The sequence below is a fragment of the Dreissena polymorpha genome, chromosome 1, assembly GCF_020536995.1.
Source record: "Dreissena polymorpha isolate Duluth1 chromosome 1, UMN_Dpol_1.0, whole genome shotgun sequence".
In the NCBI taxonomy this organism is placed as follows: domain Eukaryota; kingdom Metazoa; phylum Mollusca; class Bivalvia; order Myida; family Dreissenidae; genus Dreissena; species Dreissena polymorpha.
In genome coordinates, this window is record NC_068355.1 from 83,780,635 (window position 1) to 83,804,307 (window position 23,673).

The following is a 23,673-nucleotide window of genomic DNA, read 5'->3' on the forward strand; positions in this document are numbered from 1 at the left end:
AACTTAACCAAAATTTTCAATTTATTAAGTATAAAAAGGGCACATAATTCTGTCAAAATGCACGCCAGAGTTATCTAAATTTGCCTGCCCAGTCCCCTCATGATAGTAAGTAAGTGTACCAAGTTTGAATGCAATAGCATTGATACTTTCTGAGAAAAGTGGACCTAAACGCAAAACTTAACCGGACGCCGACGCAGACGCCGACGCCAAGGTGATGACAATAGCTCATAATTTTTTTTCAAAAAATAGATAAGTTAATAAGAGAGAGGACACCATGCTGAATGTTAAAAAACGCACTAAGTGACGCCATGACCTAGTTTTTGACCCGGCAAGGCCCATGTTCGAACTTGGCCTTAAGATCATCTAGATACAACTTCTGACCAAGTTTGGTGAAGATCGGATGAAAACTACTTGAATTAGAGAGCGGACAACCTGCTGAATGTTTAAAATGCACTAAGTGACCCCGTGACCTAGTTTTTGACCCGGCAAGTCCCATGTTTGAACTTGGCATTGAGATCATCTAGATACAACTTCTGACCAAGTTTGGTGAAGATCGGATTAAAACTACTTGAATTAGAGAGCGGACAACATGCTGAATGTTTAAAACGCACTAAGTGACCCCGTGACCTAGTTTTTGACCTGGCAAGGCCCATGTTCAAACTTGGCCTAGACATCATGTAGATACAACTTCTGACCAAGTTTGGTGAAGATCGGATGAAAACTACTTGAATTAGAGAGCGGACACTTAATACGGAACGACAGACAGACCGACCGACCAACCGACCGACCGACCGACAAGTTCACTCCTATATACCCCCCTAAACTTCGTTTGTGGGGGTATAAAAAGCCAATGTTTGTGTTCATTAAAAATCATATTCACATATATCGTTACCTTGGCCAGAATTTTCTTTTTCTATTGCAAATGATAATTTTTCTGGATTATAATGGAATGTATAGGGTTGGTAAATTATGTTTTAACAGAATGTCATTATCTTATATCTTTGCTAAGTATCATATATTGGAAAATCTTTTTTAATCAATATTTTGGACAGGAAAACTTTTCAAAGAGAGTTTCTTATTTTAAATATGACAATTTAACCTGCTCACATATATCTTGCCAATAGGGAATCAAAACCACATTAAATATATCATTAAATCATTATCCTTTAATGTTATGATATAACTTGTTCACATTGCAGTCAGCAGTCTATCAACTGTTTATGTAGTGTTTACCGTGTGTGTGGGTTTCAAGGTGCGGAGGAAGCCACTGGTCTGCTTGTAGTCTGTGTGGGCAGAGAAGGAGATGTAGTCCACAGAGCACTTGAGGGGCAACTTCTGACCTGCCATTGTCAGAATATCCTCAGGCTCTGACAGGATTGTCTGTTTAACACATGCAAGAGTAACAAATGTGAAACTTTTAGACAAGGTGTGAATCTTGATAAGACAAGTGTGTAACTTGGCAAGACAAAATCTGTTTAACACAAGTCAGAGGCACAATTCAATGTACAACTTTAAGACAAGGTGTTAATCTAGATAAGACAAGGTGTGTAACTTGGCAAGACAATATTGTGTATATTGGTAGTACAAGGTCTGTATACTGGCACTACAAAGAATGTATATTGATACGTACTAAAGTATGTATATTTGAACTACAAAGAGCGTATTGGTACTAAAAGGTGCGTTTATTGGTGATATAATATATGTACATGTATATCGGTAAGACAAGTAATTATATTGATAAGAAATAGTACGTATTTTGGTAAGACAAGATATGATTCTTGTTAAAACAAAGAAAACATACACAAGACAAGAGACAAGACAATGTATGTAACTTGATCAGACATGGAAAGTATATTGGTGAGACAATGTGTGTATATTGGCACGAAGAGGTTTGTATATTCAGGCCCGTACCCAGGAACTGGGCCCAGGGGCCCGGGCCCCCCCAGCTAGCTGTCAAGTTATGATTTTTTAATAATGGGCCTAATGCAAATTTTTCTCACATGAAAGGGCCCACAGTACACTTCCCCCCAATACAGATGCGCAGATGTGTTTTATTGCCCCTGATACACAAGGGGGTTAGCGCTAATTTACTCGCCAGTGGAGATAAGCCCCTAGGCTATGTTTTCCTATCACCTTGTACACACATCCCCAATCTGTCAATTACCCGTTGCGCTCAATGCTTCATCCATAGATGGTTTGTGTAACACGTAATTGGCGAAGGAAAGAGAAACAGCAAATGGACGGAACTGATACCAAAGGTCGTAGGTCTGAACGATTTTAGTATTTTCTCTTTGAATTCAAATCTCCTCTAGTCATACTTTATGATACATTTCTGTGAAAACTGTGTTTTAGATGATAAACATTTTATTATTAATTGACTTTGAAACTTTAGAGGAGGTTTGGTTTCAAAGAGGAAATACTAGTAGGTTATATGTTAGTTACTGACATATAACCATAATAGTATTTTCTCTTTGAAATCAAACCTCCTCTAGAGTCATACTTCATGTTACATTTCTTAATAAAGGTTTTTTTAGTTTCAAAGGTTGCTTTTCCTTCTTCATAAAACATCATACATTTCTGAAATCTAAAGCTTTAAACATGTGTGTGAATTTCGTAGTACTGACATAAGCCCTCTCGGACATTAGCCCTCATTATATATAGGAAAGATATATACGTTTTGAGATTAGGAATGGGGCCCAATTAACTATGAATTATTTTTTACTTTGAAAGGTGTTCATATTTTTGTTTCTTTTTTAACTACAAGATACAATGAAAATTGCATATTTAAAGTAAAACATGGTTTTATATTGTAATACTTAGACACTTCTAAGTTGTCAGGATAGAACAAACGACCGAGTTAAGGTTTAACAAATCTATTCATTCAAATCGTAGAACGCGTCTTAAGAAGTTTGGTTTACGAATAAATAACTATAAGTATGATGAAGGTGCGCAGCATCACTGTTACTTGATTACTATTTTAAATAACTTAAAAGAATACTTAAGATTTTACAGAACTATTCCCTACCATTATGATGGCTTTAGCTTAAGCTGGTAGGTTTCCGACTTTTAAATGACGTGGATTTTGAGTCATTGACCGAGGTGAAGAATCCGTGATGCTGCGCGCTATTTATAGTGAAGATGCTTTAGGATTCCGAAACTTAGGCGTCCCAACCAATCAACGTGCACTTAGGAATTCCTTAACCAATAAAACAAGTTTACAAAGAGCCATTTTCCTAAACAGCATTTCGGAATCCTAAATCAACAAAGTAAGTCAATAATATGAGTTGTTACATTATAAAAAGCAATTTGTATTAAAACACATAACATTAATACATAATATGAGGCAGAAATGTTCTGCATTTAAATTCTGTTAAACATTTTAATAATACAATGGAAACATGAAACTAAATGATGAATAGGCTTTCTACGCCTAACGAAATAGTTCCAAAGCATTTGCAACTGGAACATAACTTTACCAAAATGCAATACACAAACGCATCCTTAGATTAATAATACAAGTGAAAGCCATTAATTTTGGAGAACAATAGTTAGGAATAACAAATTATATTGTGCAATTGAAAATGTAGGTCGTATTCCTACACAGCTGGCTGACAGCGTCATAGTAAACAAACATGGAGCGTATTTTTGGATTGGAATTACTGAATTGTGGCAAACAATGGATTGTTAGCAAGTATCTGGAGTTAATAAAACATGTGTAAGTAGATTTAATTGATAATTTCATAACTGTTACATATTACAATATACTGTGAAACCATTATTAATCGTCAGGCATTAATTTTCATAAATTTCGTCAGTCGACAGATCGGCGAATTTAAGATCCTAACGAACAATCATGCTCTATGTTTGAACAAAAACAAACACTAAGTTGAACAATATTTTAAAACTTTACCGTAGACATGAGGCATTAAATTCCAACATAATCCATGCACACATTCACTGCTGTTTCGTAATCAAGATTAATCCGGTTTTGACACAAAGGGATGTAGATTACACAAGGTACTTAACTGACACGTTACACTTCTTTAAAACGCATGTGCAGTACAGCTGTATCGAATGCGTTGACTTCGTTTATGTAGAATGGTAATGAATTAGCGCTAATTGTTTATAATTTTATTACCCATTAGGTGCATTGTGTTTTTCAGGGGTGTTGCATATTAGCCATCACGCAGCGAATGCCGATGAAAGACAATAAACCAAATGAAAAGATGACGATGTGTGATCAACTTGCGTATTTATCACAAATTAATAAAGAATATTTTAATTGCTGTTTGTTGTTTGATTGTTTGCGTTTAACCACACTTATTACTATTTTATATGTATCAATTTTATTATTTTTAAATTCTTGACAATATTGATTTATATACCGGTAGTTTACTTTTTAAGAACAAACACACACATAGAGTTTATAATTTTAATTTTGATATCAGAATAAAAAAGCATTTAATTTGAAATCTTAATAATAGAATAAGACTAATTGGCAATTGGCTTCGTTGTTACAAACACTCGTTAACGGTTATTCGATCCCACTTGTCCGCTAATCATAACAATGAACGTGTGAATGGCATACATTAAGAGGGTCCATTACTGTCCCTTGATAACAAAAGACTAGTTAATTGGCATGTGACAAACAGGCCCCACCTCCTGCAGTGATTCTCAAGTGTGTTCCCGCATTCGTACCACGATTTTTCGCAACTGCGATTGATCGCGAATATGTATTACACACAAATCGGATATTGACTGACGCATTTTTTTTAAATTCAAAATCAGAAATCGGCGAATTTAAGTGCTGACGAAATCGTCATTTTTATAAAAATGACGAAATTTTGTGCTGTCGAAAATAAATGGTTTCACAGTACCTATACTAAGAGCTCTGTTTATTACTAAACATCTTATAATGTCATCTTGATATGTATATCATTTTCTACCTTTTAATTGCATTTTATTTAAAAAAAGATAAAATAAAATGCCTAAAAAAAGAATTTAAAAATAGGTAGGGGCTTTTGTCCTAAGGGGCAAATGTTCTAGGGGGCTAATGTCATAAGTGGCTGTGTTCCTAGGGGCTATTGTCCTAGGGGCTAATATCCGAGAGGGCTAATGTCCTACACTCGTGAATTTCACACCAATGGTTAAAGCTTTAGACTAAAGAAAGGTGCTGATTTGCTTGTTATATACCATAAATTTATAGCACAAAATAAGGTTTTTATTCGCATTTAAAATCACTTTGAACAGTGCCTAATAAAAAAATCGATTCGGGAGGGGCAACTCCTCCCACACCCTCCCCCTTTGGGCCCCCCCAGTCAATATTTTCTGGGTACGGCCCTGATATTGGTTAGAAAAGGTGATTTTATTTGTAAAACAAAGTATGTATCCTGATGAAAGAGGTGTTTTATATTGGTAAGAAAAGGTATGTGTATTGACAAGATGTGTACATTGGAAGGAAAGAGGTGTGCATCTTGGTAAGGCAAGGTTTCTATCTTGGTAATCAAGGTGAGGCAAGATGTCTGCTTTTACATAAAAAAATGCATATTGTTAAGGCAAGTTGTGTATACTGATAAGACAGGGTGAGTATCTTAAGATGATACAAGAGCACCGCATAGTGGGTGCCAACGCTTGGCTGCGGGTGCAGTTATAATTATTTTTTTCTCTGACCTAGTGACCCAAAAATGGGTGTGGCGTGTAGAACTCGTCAAAGTGCAGCTATATATGAAGTTTCAAAGTTGTAGGTGGAATCACTTTGATTTTAGAACCAATGTTAAGGTTTAAGCACGACGCCAGTGGACAGTGGATGACGAGCTGGCTATGACAATACCTCGGGTTTTCTCTGAAAACAACCAAGCTAATAATAAGCATATTGGTAAGGCAAGGTAATATTGTATATTGATTTGATAAGGTATGTTTATTGGTAAGAAAAGGTAAGTATATTGATAAGGAATGTCGTGAATGTTGTGCTTATTGATAATGGAAGAGTTGTGTATATTGTTAAGAAAAGGATTGTTATAAGATATGACAAGGTATGTATATTGGTAAGGCAAGGTTTGTATATTATTTAAACAGTGTTTTTATCTTGGTAAGAGAATGTGAGTTACCTTTGTAAGACAAGGTATTACATAGATAAGACAAAAGTATGTTTATTGGGAAAACAAAACGTAGGAGTACGATGTCTTGATTAATTAGAAAAATTGTGTATATTGGTAAGACAAGAAGTGAATATTGGTAAGACAGTTATGAAGGAAATTTGTGCATACCTTGGCAAGGGTTGGTAAACAAGAGATGTGTTCGTCAGAAACACAATGCCCCCTACTGCGCCGCTTTGAAATAAAATTTCTATTTATCATTTGGCAGGTATAGAAATCATCTCCCTTTAAAGCTTATTACTTCCCTTGGATTTTGTCCAATCCAACCAGGGGGGGGGGGGGTCTGTAGACAGTAAAAAATGACCAAGACAGACATCACTGACAACCAAGGCCTGTGGTTTATCAAAGAGATCATAGACAGAGTTCATCATGTATCTACGGACATAAGTCCACAGGTATGTAATGAACCCTACCATTCACAAATTAGAAAAGGAAAGAAATGATAATTATATCATTAAAAAAAAACTTTGATAAATCAATCATTTGAGTTATAAATAATCAAAATAAAAAATCTGTACAGTAACTGTAAAAAGAACTTAAATGCTTGGTAAGGAAATATATAATCTGAGATTTATAATTATATAAATAACTTCCCTTGAAAATAATTGTCTCTAACAAATCTCTATTTTTAGTAGCAAATCATTAAAAGCCACTACCGTGACTGTAGATTCACCACTCAAAATGTGCAGCTCCATGAGATACACATGCTTATTACTTCCCTTAGATTTGTATTTTTGATCTTAGACCTTGTAGGATGACCTTGACCTTTTACCAGGATGTGTTTGTCAGAAACACAAATCCGCCTACTACGCCGCTTTGATTTATTTAACAAAAATATATAATTTGGAAGGAAGAAAATTATGTCCATTTGAAGCTTATTACTTCCCTTGGATTTGTTTTTTCGACCCCGTGACCTAGTTTTTGACCCGGCATGACCCATATTCGAACTTGACCTAGATATTGTCTAGATACAATTTCTGACCAAGTTTCGTAAAGATTGGATGAAAACTATTTGAATTAGAGAGCAGACAAGAAAAATGTGACAGACAAACATATAGACAGGCTGACAGACGGACAGTGCGAAAACTATATACCCCCTTTTCTTCGAAAGGGGGCATAAAAAGTAATGAAGGTGATTTGTGCATACCTTTGCGAGGGTTGGTATGAAAGTAATTAAGGTGATTTGTGCATACCTTTGCAAGGGTTGGTATGACAGTAATGAAGGTGATTTGTGTATACCTTGCAAGGGTTGGTATGACAGTAATGGTGATTTGTGCATACCTTTGCAAGGGTTGGTATGACAGTAATGAAGGTGATTTGTGTATACCTTTGCAAGGGTTGGTATGACAGTAATGAAGGTGATTTGTGTATACCTTTGCAAGGGTTGGTATGACAGTAATGAAGGTGATTTGTGCATACCTTTGCAAGGGTTGGTAAGACAGTTATGAAGGTGATTTGTGCACACCTTTGCAAGGGTTGGTAAAACAGTAATGAAGGTGATTTGTGCATACGTTTGCAAGGGTTGGAATGAAAGTAATTAAGATGATTTATGCATAATAATATATCCTTTTGCAAGGGTTGGTATGACAGAATGGAAGGTGATTTGTGAATACCTTTACAAGGGTTGGTAAGAAGTCTATGGAGGTGATTTGTGCATACCTTTTCAAGGGTTGTTAAGACAGAAATGAATGTGATTTGTGTATACCTTTGAAAGGGTTGTTAAGAAAGTAATAAAGATGATTTATGTATACCTTTGCAAGGCTTGGTAAGACAGTAATTTAGATGATTTGTGCATACCTTTGCAAGGGTTTGTAAGACAGTTATGGAGGTGATTTGTGCACACATTTGCAAGGGTTGGTAAAACAGTAATGAAGGTGATTTGTGCATACCTTTGCAAGGGTTGGTAAAACAGTAATGAAGGTGATTTGTGCATACCTTTGCAAGGATTGGTAAAACAGTAATGAAGGTGATTTGTGCATACCTTTGCAAGGGTTGGTAAGACAGTAATGATGAAGGTGATTTGTGCATACCTTTGCAAGGGTTGGTAAAACAGTAATGAAGGTGATTTGTGCATACCTTTGCAAGGGTTGGTAAAACAGTAATGAAGGTGATTTGTGCATACCTTTGCAAGGGTTGGTAAAACAGTAATGAAGGTGATTTGTGCATACCTTTGCAAGAGTTGGTAAAACAGTAATGAAGGTGATTTGTGCATACCTTTGCAAGGGTTGGTAAAACAGTAATGAACGTGATTTGTGCATACCTTAGCAAGGGTTGGTACGACAGTAATGTAGGTTATTTGTGCATACCTTTGCAAGGGTTGGTAAAACAGTAATGAAGGTGATTTGTGCATACCTTTGCAAGGGTTGTTAAGACAGTATAGAAGGTGATTTGTGCATACCTTTGCAATGGTTGGTAAGACAGTTATGAAGGTGATTTGTGCACACCTTTGCAAGGGTTGGTAAAACAGTAATGAAGGTGATTTGTGCATACCTTTGCAAGGGTTGGTAAGACAGTAATGAAGGTGATTTGTGCACACCTTTGCAAGGGTTGGTAAAACAGTAATGAAGGTGATTTGTGCATACCTTTGCAATGGTTGGTAAGACAGTTATGAAGGTGATGTGTTCACACCTTTGCAATGGTTGGTAAGACAGTTATGAAGGTGATTTGTATATACCTTTGCAAGGGTACCCTCCACACAGTAGCCAGCAATGATGACCCCATTGCGCTTGTCGGTGCACCAGCTCTCAAAGAGCTCCCTTGACAGACCGCTCTGCATCATGCCTGGCGAGGCTAGCACCACAGACGGCCCAATGTCCTCAAAGTGCTCCATACTCTGTACCAAACACACAGCTCTAGTTAGGCATCACTCTCTACATACCACAGTTGAAAAGGGCGCATATTTTAATTTGTTTAACATATGAACATGGTCATCTTAATATTGTACAGACAGGCTTGTGAGCGGGTAGGAGGATGGATGGAAAGACAGTCTTAGTGATTCAACAAGACCATCTTTACTGTTTCTGGGGTACCATTATTGGCCTCAATCAAACAGAGACACATAATTTATTAAATGTCACTTAATACTGTTCTGCCTGACCTTTAGATTTGAGATATGTTTGAAGACAAAGGGATTGCTGATGGAGATCTGTTTTTTTATTTTGTCATTCATTGCATTGACGTAGGTCTGGTAGACACTCATGCACTTCTTGGCAAGTGAGGAGGCGTAGTAGATGGGCACATCATGGAGCTCGGGGTGGTTTGACCAGTACTCATCTGTAACAAACCACACAGGGTTAAGGCAAAAATATGTAGATCTTGTTAGCTTTATGTTCATTTGTGAAAGTTTACCTTGATTTTAATAGCTTGACCAATGTTTACAGTTTTGAACAACTGGATGATTTCATACTATAAAACCCCACCTTCAATAACTATTACTGTTACGCATGAAAGCTGACCCCTCCCCCCTTAAAAAAAAAAATGTTTTTTCTCTCTTTAATGAGTGCAGGTGTATTTAAGTTTTCAGAACTGGCTCCCAACAATTAAATCTTAATACCAATTAAGTCTACACTTGCAAGCTTGAGAATACGCACTTTTCAAAAAACGGAATTTCTAAGTCAACATAAAAATTTGCTTGTCAATTGCTCTTCTTAGTACTATAAACAACCCAAGGGAAAGACAAACAAATCTTACCAGACATGAGGTCCGATAACTTAAAAAAATTTACTGGACCTCACCAGATTTTGCTGGACCTCCTTCTACTTCAACAAACAGTAGAAAATACCTTTTGTGGATTTTTTTTTCTTATTATCACAATCACAATGCTTAGCAATTCTGAATACAATAAAATAACAACTTAATTGAACTTCGTTCCATAAAAACATATGGTAAACATTTCAGTTAAAAGTGAAGAAAGCTTTGTGACTTTTTTACATTATGAGTAATTTTAAAGGGCTAAATAAAACATAAGTTCTCTCAAAAGGGGTAATCACGAGACAATCAAGATGGGGACATCTGTGCCGAAACAGGAATTTTACGCCGTTTCAAACCCTTTATAAATTGTGTTTAAATAATTAATGCTGATTATTAACCAGCCATATATGTGCGAAAGTAATAAGCATTTATTTCGCATTAATATTCCTTTTATATTACGACTTTTTTTGCTATTTCATATTTCATATATTTTTTTTTTAAACTAGTAAAATTCAATTTCAACTTTGTTGTGACAACTACGTCATGAAACAAGGTGCAATAGTTGACTGGTTCTAAGAATCCTTGGAGTTTGTTTTTTTCACCAGCAAAGATAGACAGTTCGACTGGTTGGTAAAATAAGTTTTATTTTAAAGTTAACTTATATATTGAAGTAAAATAAACATCAACCAGTCCCAATTTTTTACATATTCATAGTTTCATGTTCATTCTCAATCAAAGTTTTAGATATTGTTGTTTTTTGTTGGACACAAGGTCCGACAGTTTCGGAAATATTATCGGACGTCAGCAAATTTTATCCAATTTGTCTGACGTCTTTTGTATGGGTTGCTATATGAGAATGAAAGTCACTGTATCTATAGAAGCTTAATAACATTTAAGCTACCAGCAACTGCTCTTAAATAAAGACAAATTATATTGAAATTTTAAACTTCAATTTAGCATATTTATACATAGTTATAAGAATGCAGACTGCTTCTTCCACAATTAGTTGTTGATGAAGAAGCTTGCATATTGAAATTCCCGAAGAATTCAGTTTGACAAAATAATTCGCTTGTCTCAAGAAATTAATGCAACAAGTTTCAAGCCATTTGCAATTGAACTGATTTTATACAGATCTAACACATTCGCCTTTACCTCACCCAAAGTAAAACTGTTCTCCTGAAATTAATATCAGTCTCTAAAATGGACCTCGGCATTAACAAATAGACACATTTCTATGCTTCTAAGGAAATTTCTCACCTCTGGACTTGATACCTCATATTATAATTAAGGTATGCTAGACCAAATTTTAGCAAGAAAAGTAAAATACAATTTGAAACCTCTATCAGTTTACAAGAATAAACAAATCTGAAATCCGGGCAAAGGCAACCTTAATTAAGTACACACCCATTCCTGCTGTGTTGTTTGCGTGCAAAATAAAGTTAACAATAATCCTGGCAAGTGAAGACTTACCCAAAATCAAGAGTAGTTCCTGTGCTCTGCCCAATGCAAAGACCGGTATCAAGCAGCGCCCCCCTCGTGTGACAATGTCGTGTACAAGCCCCGTGAACCTGGCCTCTCTGTCCTCCCTGTCCTCATGGATGTGGGTGCCATATGTGGACTCCTGCAAAAACATCCGGTGTCAGTGGCATATCCCTTTAACACTGACTGTAGTATATCCCTTTAACACTGACAGTCGCATATCCCTTTAACACTGACAGTTGCATATCCCTTTAACACTGACAGCCGTATATATCCCTTTAAGACTGAGTCATATATCCCTTTAACACTTACAGTTATATATCCCTTTAAAAATGTAAGTGGTATATCCCTTTAACACTGACAGTCGTATATCCCTTTAAAAATGTAAGTTGTATATCCCTTTAAAACTGACAGTCGTATATCCCTTTTAAAATGTAAGTTGTATATCCCTTTAAAACTGACAGTCGTATATCCCTTTTGAAATGTAGGTTGTATATCCCTTTAAAACTGACAGTTATATATCCCTTTTAAACTGAAAGTCATACATCCCTTTTACAATGTAAGTCGTATATCCCTTTAACACTGACAGTCGTATATCCCGTTAACAATTTAAGTCTTATATCCCTTTAACACTGACAGTCGAATATCCCTTTTAGAATGTAAGTTGTATATCCCTTTAAAACTGACAGTTATATATCCCTTTAAAACTGAAAGTCATACATTCCTTTTACAATGTAAGTCATATATCCCTTTAACACTGACAGTCGTATATCCCTTTTTACAATTTAAGTCATATATCACTTTAACACTGACAGTCGTATATCCCTTTTACAATGTAAGTCTTATATCCCTTTAACACTGACAGTTATATATCCCTTTAAAACTGAAAGTCATACATCCCTTTTACAATGTAAGTCATATATCCTTTTTACAATCAAAGTTGTATATCCCTTTAACACTGACTGTTGTATGTCCCTTTAACACTGACAGTTGTATGTCCCTTTAACACTTAAAGTCCTATATCAATTTTAACAAAGAAAGTCATATATCCCTTAAACAATTAAAGTCCTATATCCCTTAAATACTGAAAGTCCAATATCCCAAACCCTTAACAACTCAAAAGTTGTATATCCATTTAACACTCAAAATTGTATATCACTTAAAAACTTGAAAATATATTTCATGCTTTTGAAGTCCCTTGGAAAATCATATAACATTTAAGACCTTACTAACTAGATTCAAGTTTTAAAGGCGTCATTTCGAATTTGAAGATACTGATCAGCAGCAAACAGCATAAAGCCACCACAGCCTGCGAGTTACTCTAGGGCTGTTTATGTTTTATGCTGTTTGCATATAGCAAAAAGTGCTTTGCTTCTGACCAGGTAAAAGACAGCTAGAGGCACGCCGTTTATGCATAAATAAGAAATAATTTTTCAAACAATTAATACACATATCGTCGCTGTCGTTCTCAAACCTCGTAGCTCCAAAATTTTCAAAATATTTTTTTCGTCTTTTCCGAATATATGAAGACTGGCGCGTGTTTTGTGCTATATCTCGTAGCTCTACGCCAATCAGAGCCCTTGAAAAAGCCACGTAACGAAATGTTGTAGAATGATTGTTGGCTTTTTTCCCGGCGAAAAGTCGTAGCGACGCCATTTCACCTATAGGTACGTCGTTTCGTTTGGACAAATTTGAAAAAAACGTTTTTATATTTTTTTTTTTTATTTGCAACTACGAGGTTTCCTATCAGGACGAAATGTCGTACCTCATAAAAATGACAAAACTGTGGTGACAAAATATCGTAGCTACCATGTCTGACTGTCAGTATGACTTATCAGTATGACTTACGCGTCTACGGCTTATACCGTATTTTGCAGCTTCATTTGTTTGGTATTTTTACAGAATTTCAATTTCTAAAACATCGTTATAAAAAAATGAGACGGTTTTTTCTCTCTCCTGAAAAGTTGGCATTTTGTAGCTACGAGGTTTGAGAACGACAGCGACGATATGAATTCAAAAAACGAACGGGTTATAATAACAACACTATGATTATAAAAACTGTAATTTTTAACGCTCTTAAGGCCAGAACTGATGTCCTCATTCTGGTGTTTGAAGTTTTATTTTTATTTAATTGTTTAGAAAATTGTAGTATAGTCATGAATATTTATGTTTTAATTTGCATAATTTTTGGATTCAATGAGAAATGGAAAACAGGCCATGAGAGCGGTTCCCTATTAAATCAGAATGCTGGAAAATGTGATAATTGCTTACTAACCTGTTATTTAAGGTGTGTCAAAGGATGTTTTTAAATGAGTGGAGTGAATGTGATAAAGTGACTTACAGTGATGACGACATCGGGATGCACATTTGGCACCTCAGCTGAACACAAGTGTCTGTCCTCCTGGCAGGAGAAGTCTCCTGTATACAACACCTATAACACACACTCAGGTTAGACCTAGAACAACTTCTATAGTGGAGAAATCTCCCATATACAACACCTACAACGCACACTCAGGTTAGACCTAAAACAACAGCCATAGATGTGCTCTGACGGTTCTTTTACTCTTCACAAGTTTTGACGCAAATAATTTTTTTTTTAAGTGTTGAGCAAGTCCTAAATATTGTTATTTTCAGTCAATTTTGTTACAGCTTCTTTCTTACTAAAGTTACTAGCATCGTGTAATGGAGGGTTGAAGTACACTATCCTGATACTTTTATTCATTAAGATACACCCTAATGAACAGCTATACGTAAAGTGCATACAGACCTTTACTCCAGCTATCTCAATCATGAACATGGCTGCCCCGAGCACATGGCCTGCTGTGTAACACCAGAACCTCACCCCTCCAACCTCCACCTCCTGCAAGAAACAACAACATACAGCAGTCACACTGTTAATAAATGTGGCTTCTGACCGTGCTTTTTACCTGCAAACAGCTGATAAATCATAAGAATACATATTTTGAAAAAAATGTATGCTGACTGGGCAAAAACATGTGACTTCTAAAAGGTTTAAATTTAACCATAAAAGGAAAATTTGTCCTTCCTCTTAAAACCAACTTTTCAAAAAACAAGAACCATTTTCAAACTTGACTGAGGAAAAAACAAAAAATGTTCATCGCAGGTTTCATTAAGATTGGATACAAAATTTGACTTGAACTCTGCAGAGATATAATAAGAACAATGGTCCGAGCAAGTTTCATGACTAAAGGATAAATAAAAATATGACTTCTAAAGTTTTCAAAAGCTCTTATTGAATTTGACCTTGTTTTCCATCTCTCATGACCCCCTTATAAACTCATACAATACATCATTAACACAAAAGTGCTGACCAAGTTTCATGGACATTTTGCAACAAATGTGGTCTCTTGAGTGTTTACAAGGTAAATGTTGACAATGCATGACTGTCCAAGCAAGACTGGCTATTGATGACTGACAAAATGTTATCACAAAAGCTCATCATCAGCACTTTTTGTTCAGGTGTTCATCAGCTTCTTTTTATTTGACCTAGAGCCCTAGTTTTTTTATCCAACCTGAACCACTTGCAAACTTGACTGAGATTATCTCAAATATAACTTGGGAAATTGTTCTGACGTTTCTTAAATTTCAAGAGTGTTCACAAGCCATTCCTTTAATTAAAACTAGTGATCTAGTTTTTAAGCTCATGTGACCCAGTTTCAAGCTCAACCCATACAACATTGGGACAAAATAATGGTTTGGTAATACTGTGAAACCATTTATTTTCGTCAGCACGAAATTTCGTCCTTTTTTAAAAAATGACTATTTTGTCAGCACTTAAATTCGTCCATTTCTGGTATTGAAAAAAAACGTCCAATTTGTTTGTAATGTTTGTAATACATGTAATACGCGGTTGCGCAAAAATCGTGCTGGGGAAAGAGGGGTGACACTTGGTAGTCACTTGCAGGAGGTGGGCCTTGTTTGGCATATGCCAATTAACAAGTCTGTTATTTCAGGTGATAGTAACTGTCCCTTATTATTTTATGTCATTGACACGTTCTTTGTTATGATTAGCGGATAAGTGGGACTGAATAACCGTTAATGAGTGTTTTAAACAACACAGCCAATTGCCAATTAGTCTTTTTCCATTACAATCACGGACAACCAAACACAAATCAATATGTTCTTTATTAATTTGTAATAAAAGCGCAGAATATATTTCAGTCAGGTGTTGATCACACATCGTCATATTATAATTGCGTTAAATAGTATTGTCTTAAATCCGGATTCGCCGCGTGTTGGCTGTATAATCTGCAACACTCCTGAAAAACACAATACACACAATGGGTAATAAAGTTGTTAACAATTAGCGCTAATCAACACTATTATACCTAAACGAAGTCGACGCATTCGATACCTAAACAAAGTCGACGCATTCAATACAGCCTTATTGCATTCGCGTTTTACAGAAAATGTCAGTTGTCAGTACACTGTACCCCTTTGTGTCAAAATCGGATTTAACTTGAGTGTGAATAGTCGACTGTTTCATGTTCTTTGTATCAATACCATCCGGGTATCTGTACTATAAGTATCCCAGTCTACAAACAAGGTGCGCGCTTCCGCATATGGTTATTCGGACGTTCAAAAAATTGACCTACGGTTTAGCGTTCATGCTGTCGAACGCATTTAGCAATATAACTCGTTTTTTAAACTATTTCTTTACTCGCAAAAAATACAAGTGGCTTATAAGTTACCTTGCAATCTTTTTTTCTCGCATTTTGCGAGTGTGCGAGTGTTAATTTCGAGCCCTGTGTATATGCGTGGATCACGCTGGATTTAAATACCTCAAGCCTACGGTAATTCAGTCTTATTTGTTTCAAATATGGGACATGATTGTTCGTTAGGATCTTGAATTCGTCCATCGGTCGAAGGACGAAAAAGACAAAAATTAATGTCTGACGAATAATAATGGTTTCACAGTAAATGTTTTCTCAAGAGGGCACTCAAGCTGTTCTGTTTATTTTACAAATTGATCTTTCTTTAACCACACATGACCATATTGCCGAACTCCCCTGAGATATTAGAAGGACAAATGTTTCATTAACATTTGGCAATCAGCTATGCCTGCAGTATTCACTGGGCAAATTTTGACAATGGCAACAGACAAAAGATGATCACAAAAGCTCACAATAAGCTTGTTTCAGTCTGGTGAGCTAAAAATGTTGGACAGGACAACAGATGCCAAAAGGTGATCACTTTAAGCACTTCTTTATAAGGGGGGCAATATAGATAAGGTCTTAAAACCGCACAAACCGTACCTGGTGAAAATTAATTGTTTCAATCTTGTCCATACTGTTCTCTATATCCTTGTCTGTGTAAAGCATGTCATCTGTTCCAATAGTACTGAAAAATTCAATAACAAGAGCTGTCAGAGGACAGCGCGCTCAACTATTCGAGTGCTTGACAGTATAACGTAAGCCATCATGGGGAAATTGTTCATATTCAATAATTTAATTTAACGATCTTTCAAAAATAAAAAAAGGAAAATAATTTATTTATTTTATTGGAGGGGGGGGGGGTAGGAGGGTTGAGAGGGGGGGGGTATAATGTGGGATGTGGTCATTTATTAGACGTTCTTTAAAAAAAGGAAAAAAAAAAATATTTTATTTTCGGGGGGGGGGGGGGGTGGGGGGTGTAGGGGACGAGAGGGGGGTATAATGTGGGGTGAGGTCATATATAAGATGATCTTTCAAAAATAAAAATAAAGGAAAAAAAATAAAAAAATTTGGGGGGGGGTGGGGGGGGGGCAGGGATTCTGGGTTAGGGCGTGGAGTTTTGTTTGGGTGGAATCCATTGTGGTATTCAGGTAAGTGTTGTTTTGTCAAAGTATTAATAAAATCTGATCATAAATAAAGAAGTTATGGCAATTTAAGCAAAATGTTCAATTATTTTAGTATAAAAGGGGCCATAATTCTGTCAAAATGCTTGATACAGTTGTCTGCTCTTGTTTATAGGTTGGGGTCATGTTGGTAAACAAGTATGCAAAATATGAAAGCAATATGTCAAGGGACACAGGAAATATTTTGGGTAGTACGCAAACTTTAACATAGATTTATTAATAATATGCATATTCTAAGTATAAAAGGGGCCATAATGCTGTCAAAATGCTTGATACAGTTGTCTGCTCTTGGCTCTTGTTTATAGGTTGGGGTCATGATGGTAAACAAGTATGCAAAATATGAAAGCAATATGTCAAGGGACATTGAAAATATTTGGAGTAGTACGCAAACTTTAACATTTGCACGCAAACGGACACTGGAACGGCAACGGCAAAGCTGACGCCGGGGTGAGTAGGATAGCTCCACTACATATATTTCATATATAATAGTCGAGCTAAAAACAAACAAAAAAAAAAAAATTATAGAGTCAAAAATAAACTTTACAGAGAATATTGGTAAATATATGTTAATCTTGCCATGACGATTAATCCAATATCATGATGATCTGATATTTGTATCATGAAGTGTGCACAACAACCGCTTTGAAATCTTTGATTTGTTATTATTTGTTTATACATCAATTGTCCACAAAGTACTCAACTGCAAAAATACAAATACCTATACAACTGCTTTTCTTAGATCTTCACCTTAAAGCATTATTCTATATCTTGCTAATCATTCAAAAACTGTGTCCTTGAAAGAGGTTTGAGTTGGGATCATAGACATTTAAAAAGACTGGGTGCACCTTTTGATGAGAGAACGTAGCTCTACTGGGTGGTACGCACCTGACTTTGACATAGTCTGAGAGGAGCCAGCGGTAAATGGCCTTGGAGGCATGAGTCATGAAGCAGCGTCCCTTGAAGCCTGTTTTCTCCAGTAGGTAGGGCAGGCCCCCACAGTGGTCCAGGTGGAAGCTAAAACCAGCAACACACATACATTATCCTAGCATTGTAAATCTTAACACACGCGTATCACCCCAGCATTGTAACCTTCTAAACCCCTACATCACCCCAGCATTGTAACCTTCAACACACATATATCACCCCAGCATTGTAACATGCAGCACACATACATCAACACATCATTGTAACATGCAGCACACATACATTACCAAACTACTGCAACCAGCATCACACACATATAGCACTACATTACAGTACTGCAACCAGCAATGCACATACATAGCACTACATTACAGTACTGCAACCAGCAATGCACATACATAAGCACAGTACAGTATTCTGTACAACACATACACTTCCATAGAACTGTAACCGTATCCATAGCCACAACACTGTAACCTGCAACACATATACAACACCATGGTACTACAATCTACAACAAATATACACCATAGATGTTCACAAACTAACACTTACTTATTTGCTTAGAGCACAGGGTTAAAAGCAGTACAGATTGCTTCATTATGTGGACAATCCATAGATAACAAGGGACAAAAATTGTTACAAAACCAGGTTTCAATTGGAAAAAAGTCTGATAAAGAAAGACAATTCAAAATAAGCATTGTTACCACCCTTGTGTCAAATTCAATCTATTTGTACTCGTGGCCACCTTGATTTCAATTTGGAAAAAAGTCTGATAAAGGGAGACAACTCAAAATGTGCATTGTTACGGATTGTTCATAGTTACACCCCTTGTTTCAAATTCAATCTATTTGAGTGGTGGTGACCTTGACCTTGGAGACATTGACGTAATTCTTTCCAGCAACACACCGTCTTATGATGGTGAGCAAATGTGCGAAATGATTTTAAAATCTCACAATGAATGACATATAAATGGCCTGGACAAGCTCATTTATGGCCATTTTTGACCTTTCAACTCAAAGTGTGACCTTAAACTTGGAGAAATCGACCTAATTCTTTCGCGCGACACACTGTCTAATGATGGTGAACAAATGTTCCAAATGATTTAAAAAACTCAAAATGAACTACAAAGTTTTGGCCCGGACAAGCTTGTTCCGCCCGCCCACCTGCCAGCCGACATTCGCCAATCTAATAACCAGTTTTTTCCTTTGGAAAACCTGGTTAATAAATAAGCATAAAAGGACATGCTTGATTGGTATAACAAAATTATGTTAGTCAAAAAAACATAATTTTGAATAAAGAGGATGACAGCTCAAAACAGTAATATGTGCACGTACTGGCTGACCAGCAGGAGGTCTATCTCTTCTATGTCCACCAGGTCAAGGAAGGGCAACGAGGCAAACCCATTGAGTCCTGGATGTATGCCACAGTCCAGCTGCAAATACAAGATAGTTCTAGTCATATTGGGTGTATGCCACAGTCCAGCTGCAAATACAAGATAGTTCTAGTCATATTGGGTGTATGCCACAGTCCAGCTGCAAATACAAGATAGCTCTAGTCATATTGGGTGTATGCCACAGTCCAGCTACAAAAACAAGATAGTTACATGTCATATTGGTTGTATGCCACAGAACAGCTGCAAATACAAGATAGTTCTAGTCATATTGGGTGTATGCCACAGTTCAGCTGCAAATACAAGATAGTTCTAGTCATATTGGGTGTATGCCACAGTCCAGCTGCAAATACAAGATAGTTATATGTCATATTGGGTGTATGCCACAGTCCAGCTGCAAATACAAGATAGTTCTAGTCATATTGGGTGTATGCCACAGTTCAACTGCAAATACAAGATAGTTCTAGTCATATTGGGTGTATACCACAGTTAAGCTGCAAATACAATATAGTTACATGTCAGAGTGGATGTATGCCACAGTCCAGCTGCAAATACAAGTTAGTTATATGTCATATTGGGTGTATGCCACAGTCCAGCTGCAAATACAAGATAGTTCTAGTCATATTGGGTGTATGCCACAGATCAGCTGCAAATACAAGATAGTTCTAGTCATATTGGGTGTATGCCACAGATCAGCTGCAAATACAAGATAGTTATATGTCAGAGTGGATGTATGCCACAGTCCAGCTGCAAATACAAGTTAGTTATATGTCATATTGGGTGTATGCCACAGTTCAGCTGTAAATACAAGATAGTTCTAGTCATATTGGGTGTATGCCACAGTTCAGCTGTAAATACAAGATAGTTCTAATCATATTGGGTGTATGCCACAGTCCAGCTGCAAATACAAGTTAGTTATATGTCATATTGGGTGTATGCCACAGTCCAGCTGCAAATACAAGATAGCTCTAGTCATATTGGGTGAATGCCACAGTTCAGCTGCAAATACAAGATAGTTACATGTCAGAGTGGACGTATGCCACAGTCCAGCTGCAAATACAAGATAGTTCTAGTCATATTGGGTGAATACCACAGTTAAGCTGCAAATACAAGATAGTTACATGTCATATTGGGTGTATGCCACAGTTCAGCTGCAAATACAAGATAGTTCTAGTCATATTGGGTGTTTGCCACAGTCCAGCTGCAAATACAAGATAGTTCTAGTCATATTGGGTGTATGCCACAGTCCAGCTGCAAATACAAGATAGTTCTAGTCATATTGGGTGTATACCACAGTTCAGCTGCAAATACAAGATAGTTCTAGTCATATTGCGTGTATGCCACAGATCAGGTGCAAATACAAGATAGTTCTAGTCATATTGAGCGTACATGTATGCCACAGTCCAGCTGCAAATACAAGATAGTTCTAGTCATATTGGGTGTATACCACAGTTCAGCTGCAAATACAATATAGTTACATGTCAGAGTGGATGTATGCCACAGCCCAGCTGCTAATAGAAAAGTAAGTTATTTACCAGCATTGATGTATTTCACAGCCTAGCTGCAAACCCAACATAAACATCAGCCTACACATGTCATCAATCTTGTCAACACATTATCTGTACATGTAAAATAGCATTATTGTTAATAATAAATATTTTAACTTAAAGCCACACACCTTGAAATGAAATACATGTTTATTATTAATCAATACATATAGATGCAATTGTGCACAATTGTTTTAAATCTATAGCCTAGTTAGCAAATATTTTTTTTTTTTTTTTAGTTTTAAATCCGAAACTAAACGTAAATGTCCATTTCGACAAACGCAATTATTTTAAGTTTTTAGCACAAAAACGACGGATTTCTACCTCATTTATACTTAAATTTACTTTGACAAGTACATGTAAGTTGTGTGGCTTTAATCATGCAGAACAATATTTTTTAAACTTTCACTTCTTTTATTATTCTAGAATAAAATTATGATTGCTCTTCAATGTTTAATTTTACAGATGAAATGTATTGTGAGACTAAACATTATGTTTTGAAGAAACAATCATCATCATAATTGTGCAATCACAATTATTGAACTGGAGCAAGCTTCAGATATATTCTTTCAAAGAAAGATTTTTCACACAGTTTTGAAATATTCCATATATCAGATAATATAACTGAATACTACTTTAATACACTATACCATAATTTTCTTCCCTTTGAATTCCAGCATAATACATGACCGACCAACCTCTTGCCCAGCTCCACTGAAAACATACGGAAATGCTATTAATGAAATAGGAAATTCAAATATTAACAACATGGCCAATGACTTAGATCTAAAGGAACTTAACTATTCTGAGAAGGTGGAGTTAAAATTATACAGGTACTTTATGAAACAAAAACTATGTAATTTCTAGGTATATTTTCATTTTCGAACCCAGCTGAGATAATTAGAACAAAAGATTGGACAAAAAATGCAACTTCTAGAGTGCTAACAAGCTTCTTTTTAATTTTTAACTATGGACCAATTTTTTTAAGGTTGTTTACTCAAGCCATCCAGTTTCATACTCATATGAGAAGTCATAGTGACAAATATTTGACCAAATTTCAAAAAATGTTGCAGATAGAGTTTTAACTAAGTTTTACTATCGCCATAAAAGGAAAACTGCCCTGCAATGGCATCCATGTTGTGCAACACACCATAACAATTTTGGAAATAGGCCTAAATATTATTAAAACAGTGTCTTAAAATGTGACTTTACAAGTGTTTACAGTTTTGTTACACACACCCTAAAATTACTGTGTTGACATATGTTATCATAACTACTGTTGATAAGTAAAATTTATATATCAAATGAGTAATGATTTTTGTTATATGGTGATATATTGCAGTTACTGCTCTTCAAACTAAAATGATTTTCATAAATATTTAAGTGAACAAGAGATGTGTTTGTCAGAAACACAATGCCCCCTATTGCGCCGCTTTTAAGCCATATATTTGACCTTTGACCTTGAAGGATGACCTTGACCTTTCACCACTCAAAATGTGCAGCTCCACGAGAAGTAAGTAAGAGATTGAATGGAGAAATGAATTATTTATTATTTATTTTTTGACCTTTGACCTTGAAGGATGACCTTAACCTTTCACCACTCAAAACATGCAGCTCCATGACATACACAAGCATGCCAAATATCAAGTTGCTATGTTCAATATTAAAAAAGTTATGATAAAACTTCAACGAAGGTTAAAGTTTAAGGAAAGAAAAATACTATGATATTTGACCTTTGACCTTGAAGGATGACCTTGACTTTTCACCAATCAAAATGTGCAGCTCCATGAGATACACATGCATGCCAAATATGAAGTTGCTATCTTCAATATTGCAAACGTTAGAAAAGTTTAACCAAGGTTAAAGTTTTGTGACACACACATACAATGACTGACTGACTGAAACAATGACAGACAGACAGACAGGCCAAGAACAATATACCCCCGTTCTTTCAATCCGGGGGCATACAAATCCTGAGCTCTAATTGGGGATTGAATCCAGGTCTCCAGTGTTAGTAAGACACTCTGTGACACTTAACTCATTCCATACTACAGCCTTATCTCTTAGCAAACCCTATCAGTAATAGCCTTATCTACCACTAGATAATCAGTAACCACATCAGTTCTGAATGCCTGACAGATTATCTGTTTATTGTTACCTTAAGTGGTGTGAAAAGGTTGTTTTTAGGTGTTGTTACTTTGTTGACTGATTTATATGTGACAAATATTGTATTATTATATTTCCCATTAAAAAATAAATATAGTTATATTATGAAAATTTCGAAATCTCTCATATCTAATCAAATAAAAAACATTGGATTATTTCCAAATAATGTATCCAATACCATTATTATTGATGTATACACATTTTACAAATATAAAATAAAACAAAAACACACAATTAATTATTTAAAGACATAAAAACAATAATAAGATATTGTTAATAATAAAAACAAACATCAATAGATAAAAAGCACAGTTATGTTTCAATTGCAAGTAATTTTATGGAAAAAAAGAAAGGAATTCTGAGAACATCTTAATAATAATATGCTTTTATGGGCCCTGCTTTTATTAGAACTTTATACAAATTAAATAGAATACAAATAACTATCCTTAGAAAACAGATATT

At 35.8% G+C, this 23,673-nt stretch overlaps 1 protein-coding gene and 1 long non-coding RNA gene across 2 annotated transcripts in view; both read right to left on the bottom strand.

The window, feature by feature from the left end:
* The window catches only part of LOC127838430 (cleavage and polyadenylation specificity factor subunit 3-like), a 38,890-nt gene that overhangs the window by 14,647 nt on the left and 570 nt on the right, over positions 1–23,673 (bottom strand). Inside the window, exons 2-11 of the mRNA XM_052366209.1 lie at positions 21,696–21,759; positions 19,443–19,540; positions 18,067–18,195; positions 16,601–16,685; positions 14,092–14,184; positions 13,666–13,755; positions 11,316–11,466; positions 9,253–9,428; positions 8,830–8,988; positions 1,234–1,380 (exon numbers count right to left, since the gene is read on the bottom strand). Of these exons, the coding sequence (XP_052222169.1) occupies positions 1,234–1,380; positions 8,830–8,988; positions 9,253–9,428; positions 11,316–11,466; positions 13,666–13,755; positions 14,092–14,184; positions 16,601–16,685; positions 18,067–18,195; positions 19,443–19,540; positions 21,696–21,759 (1,192 nt within the window). The remainder of the gene's footprint in view (positions 1–1,233; positions 1,381–8,829; positions 8,989–9,252; positions 9,429–11,315; positions 11,467–13,665; positions 13,756–14,091; positions 14,185–16,600; positions 16,686–18,066; positions 18,196–19,442; positions 19,541–21,695; positions 21,760–23,673) is intronic.
* Positions 113–770, bottom strand: LOC127838461 (uncharacterized). Its single transcript, XR_008029823.1, has 2 exons — positions 590–770; positions 113–432 (listed from the first exon to the last, which is right to left on the bottom strand). It is a non-coding gene; the product is annotated as an uncharacterized LOC127838461 (long non-coding RNA).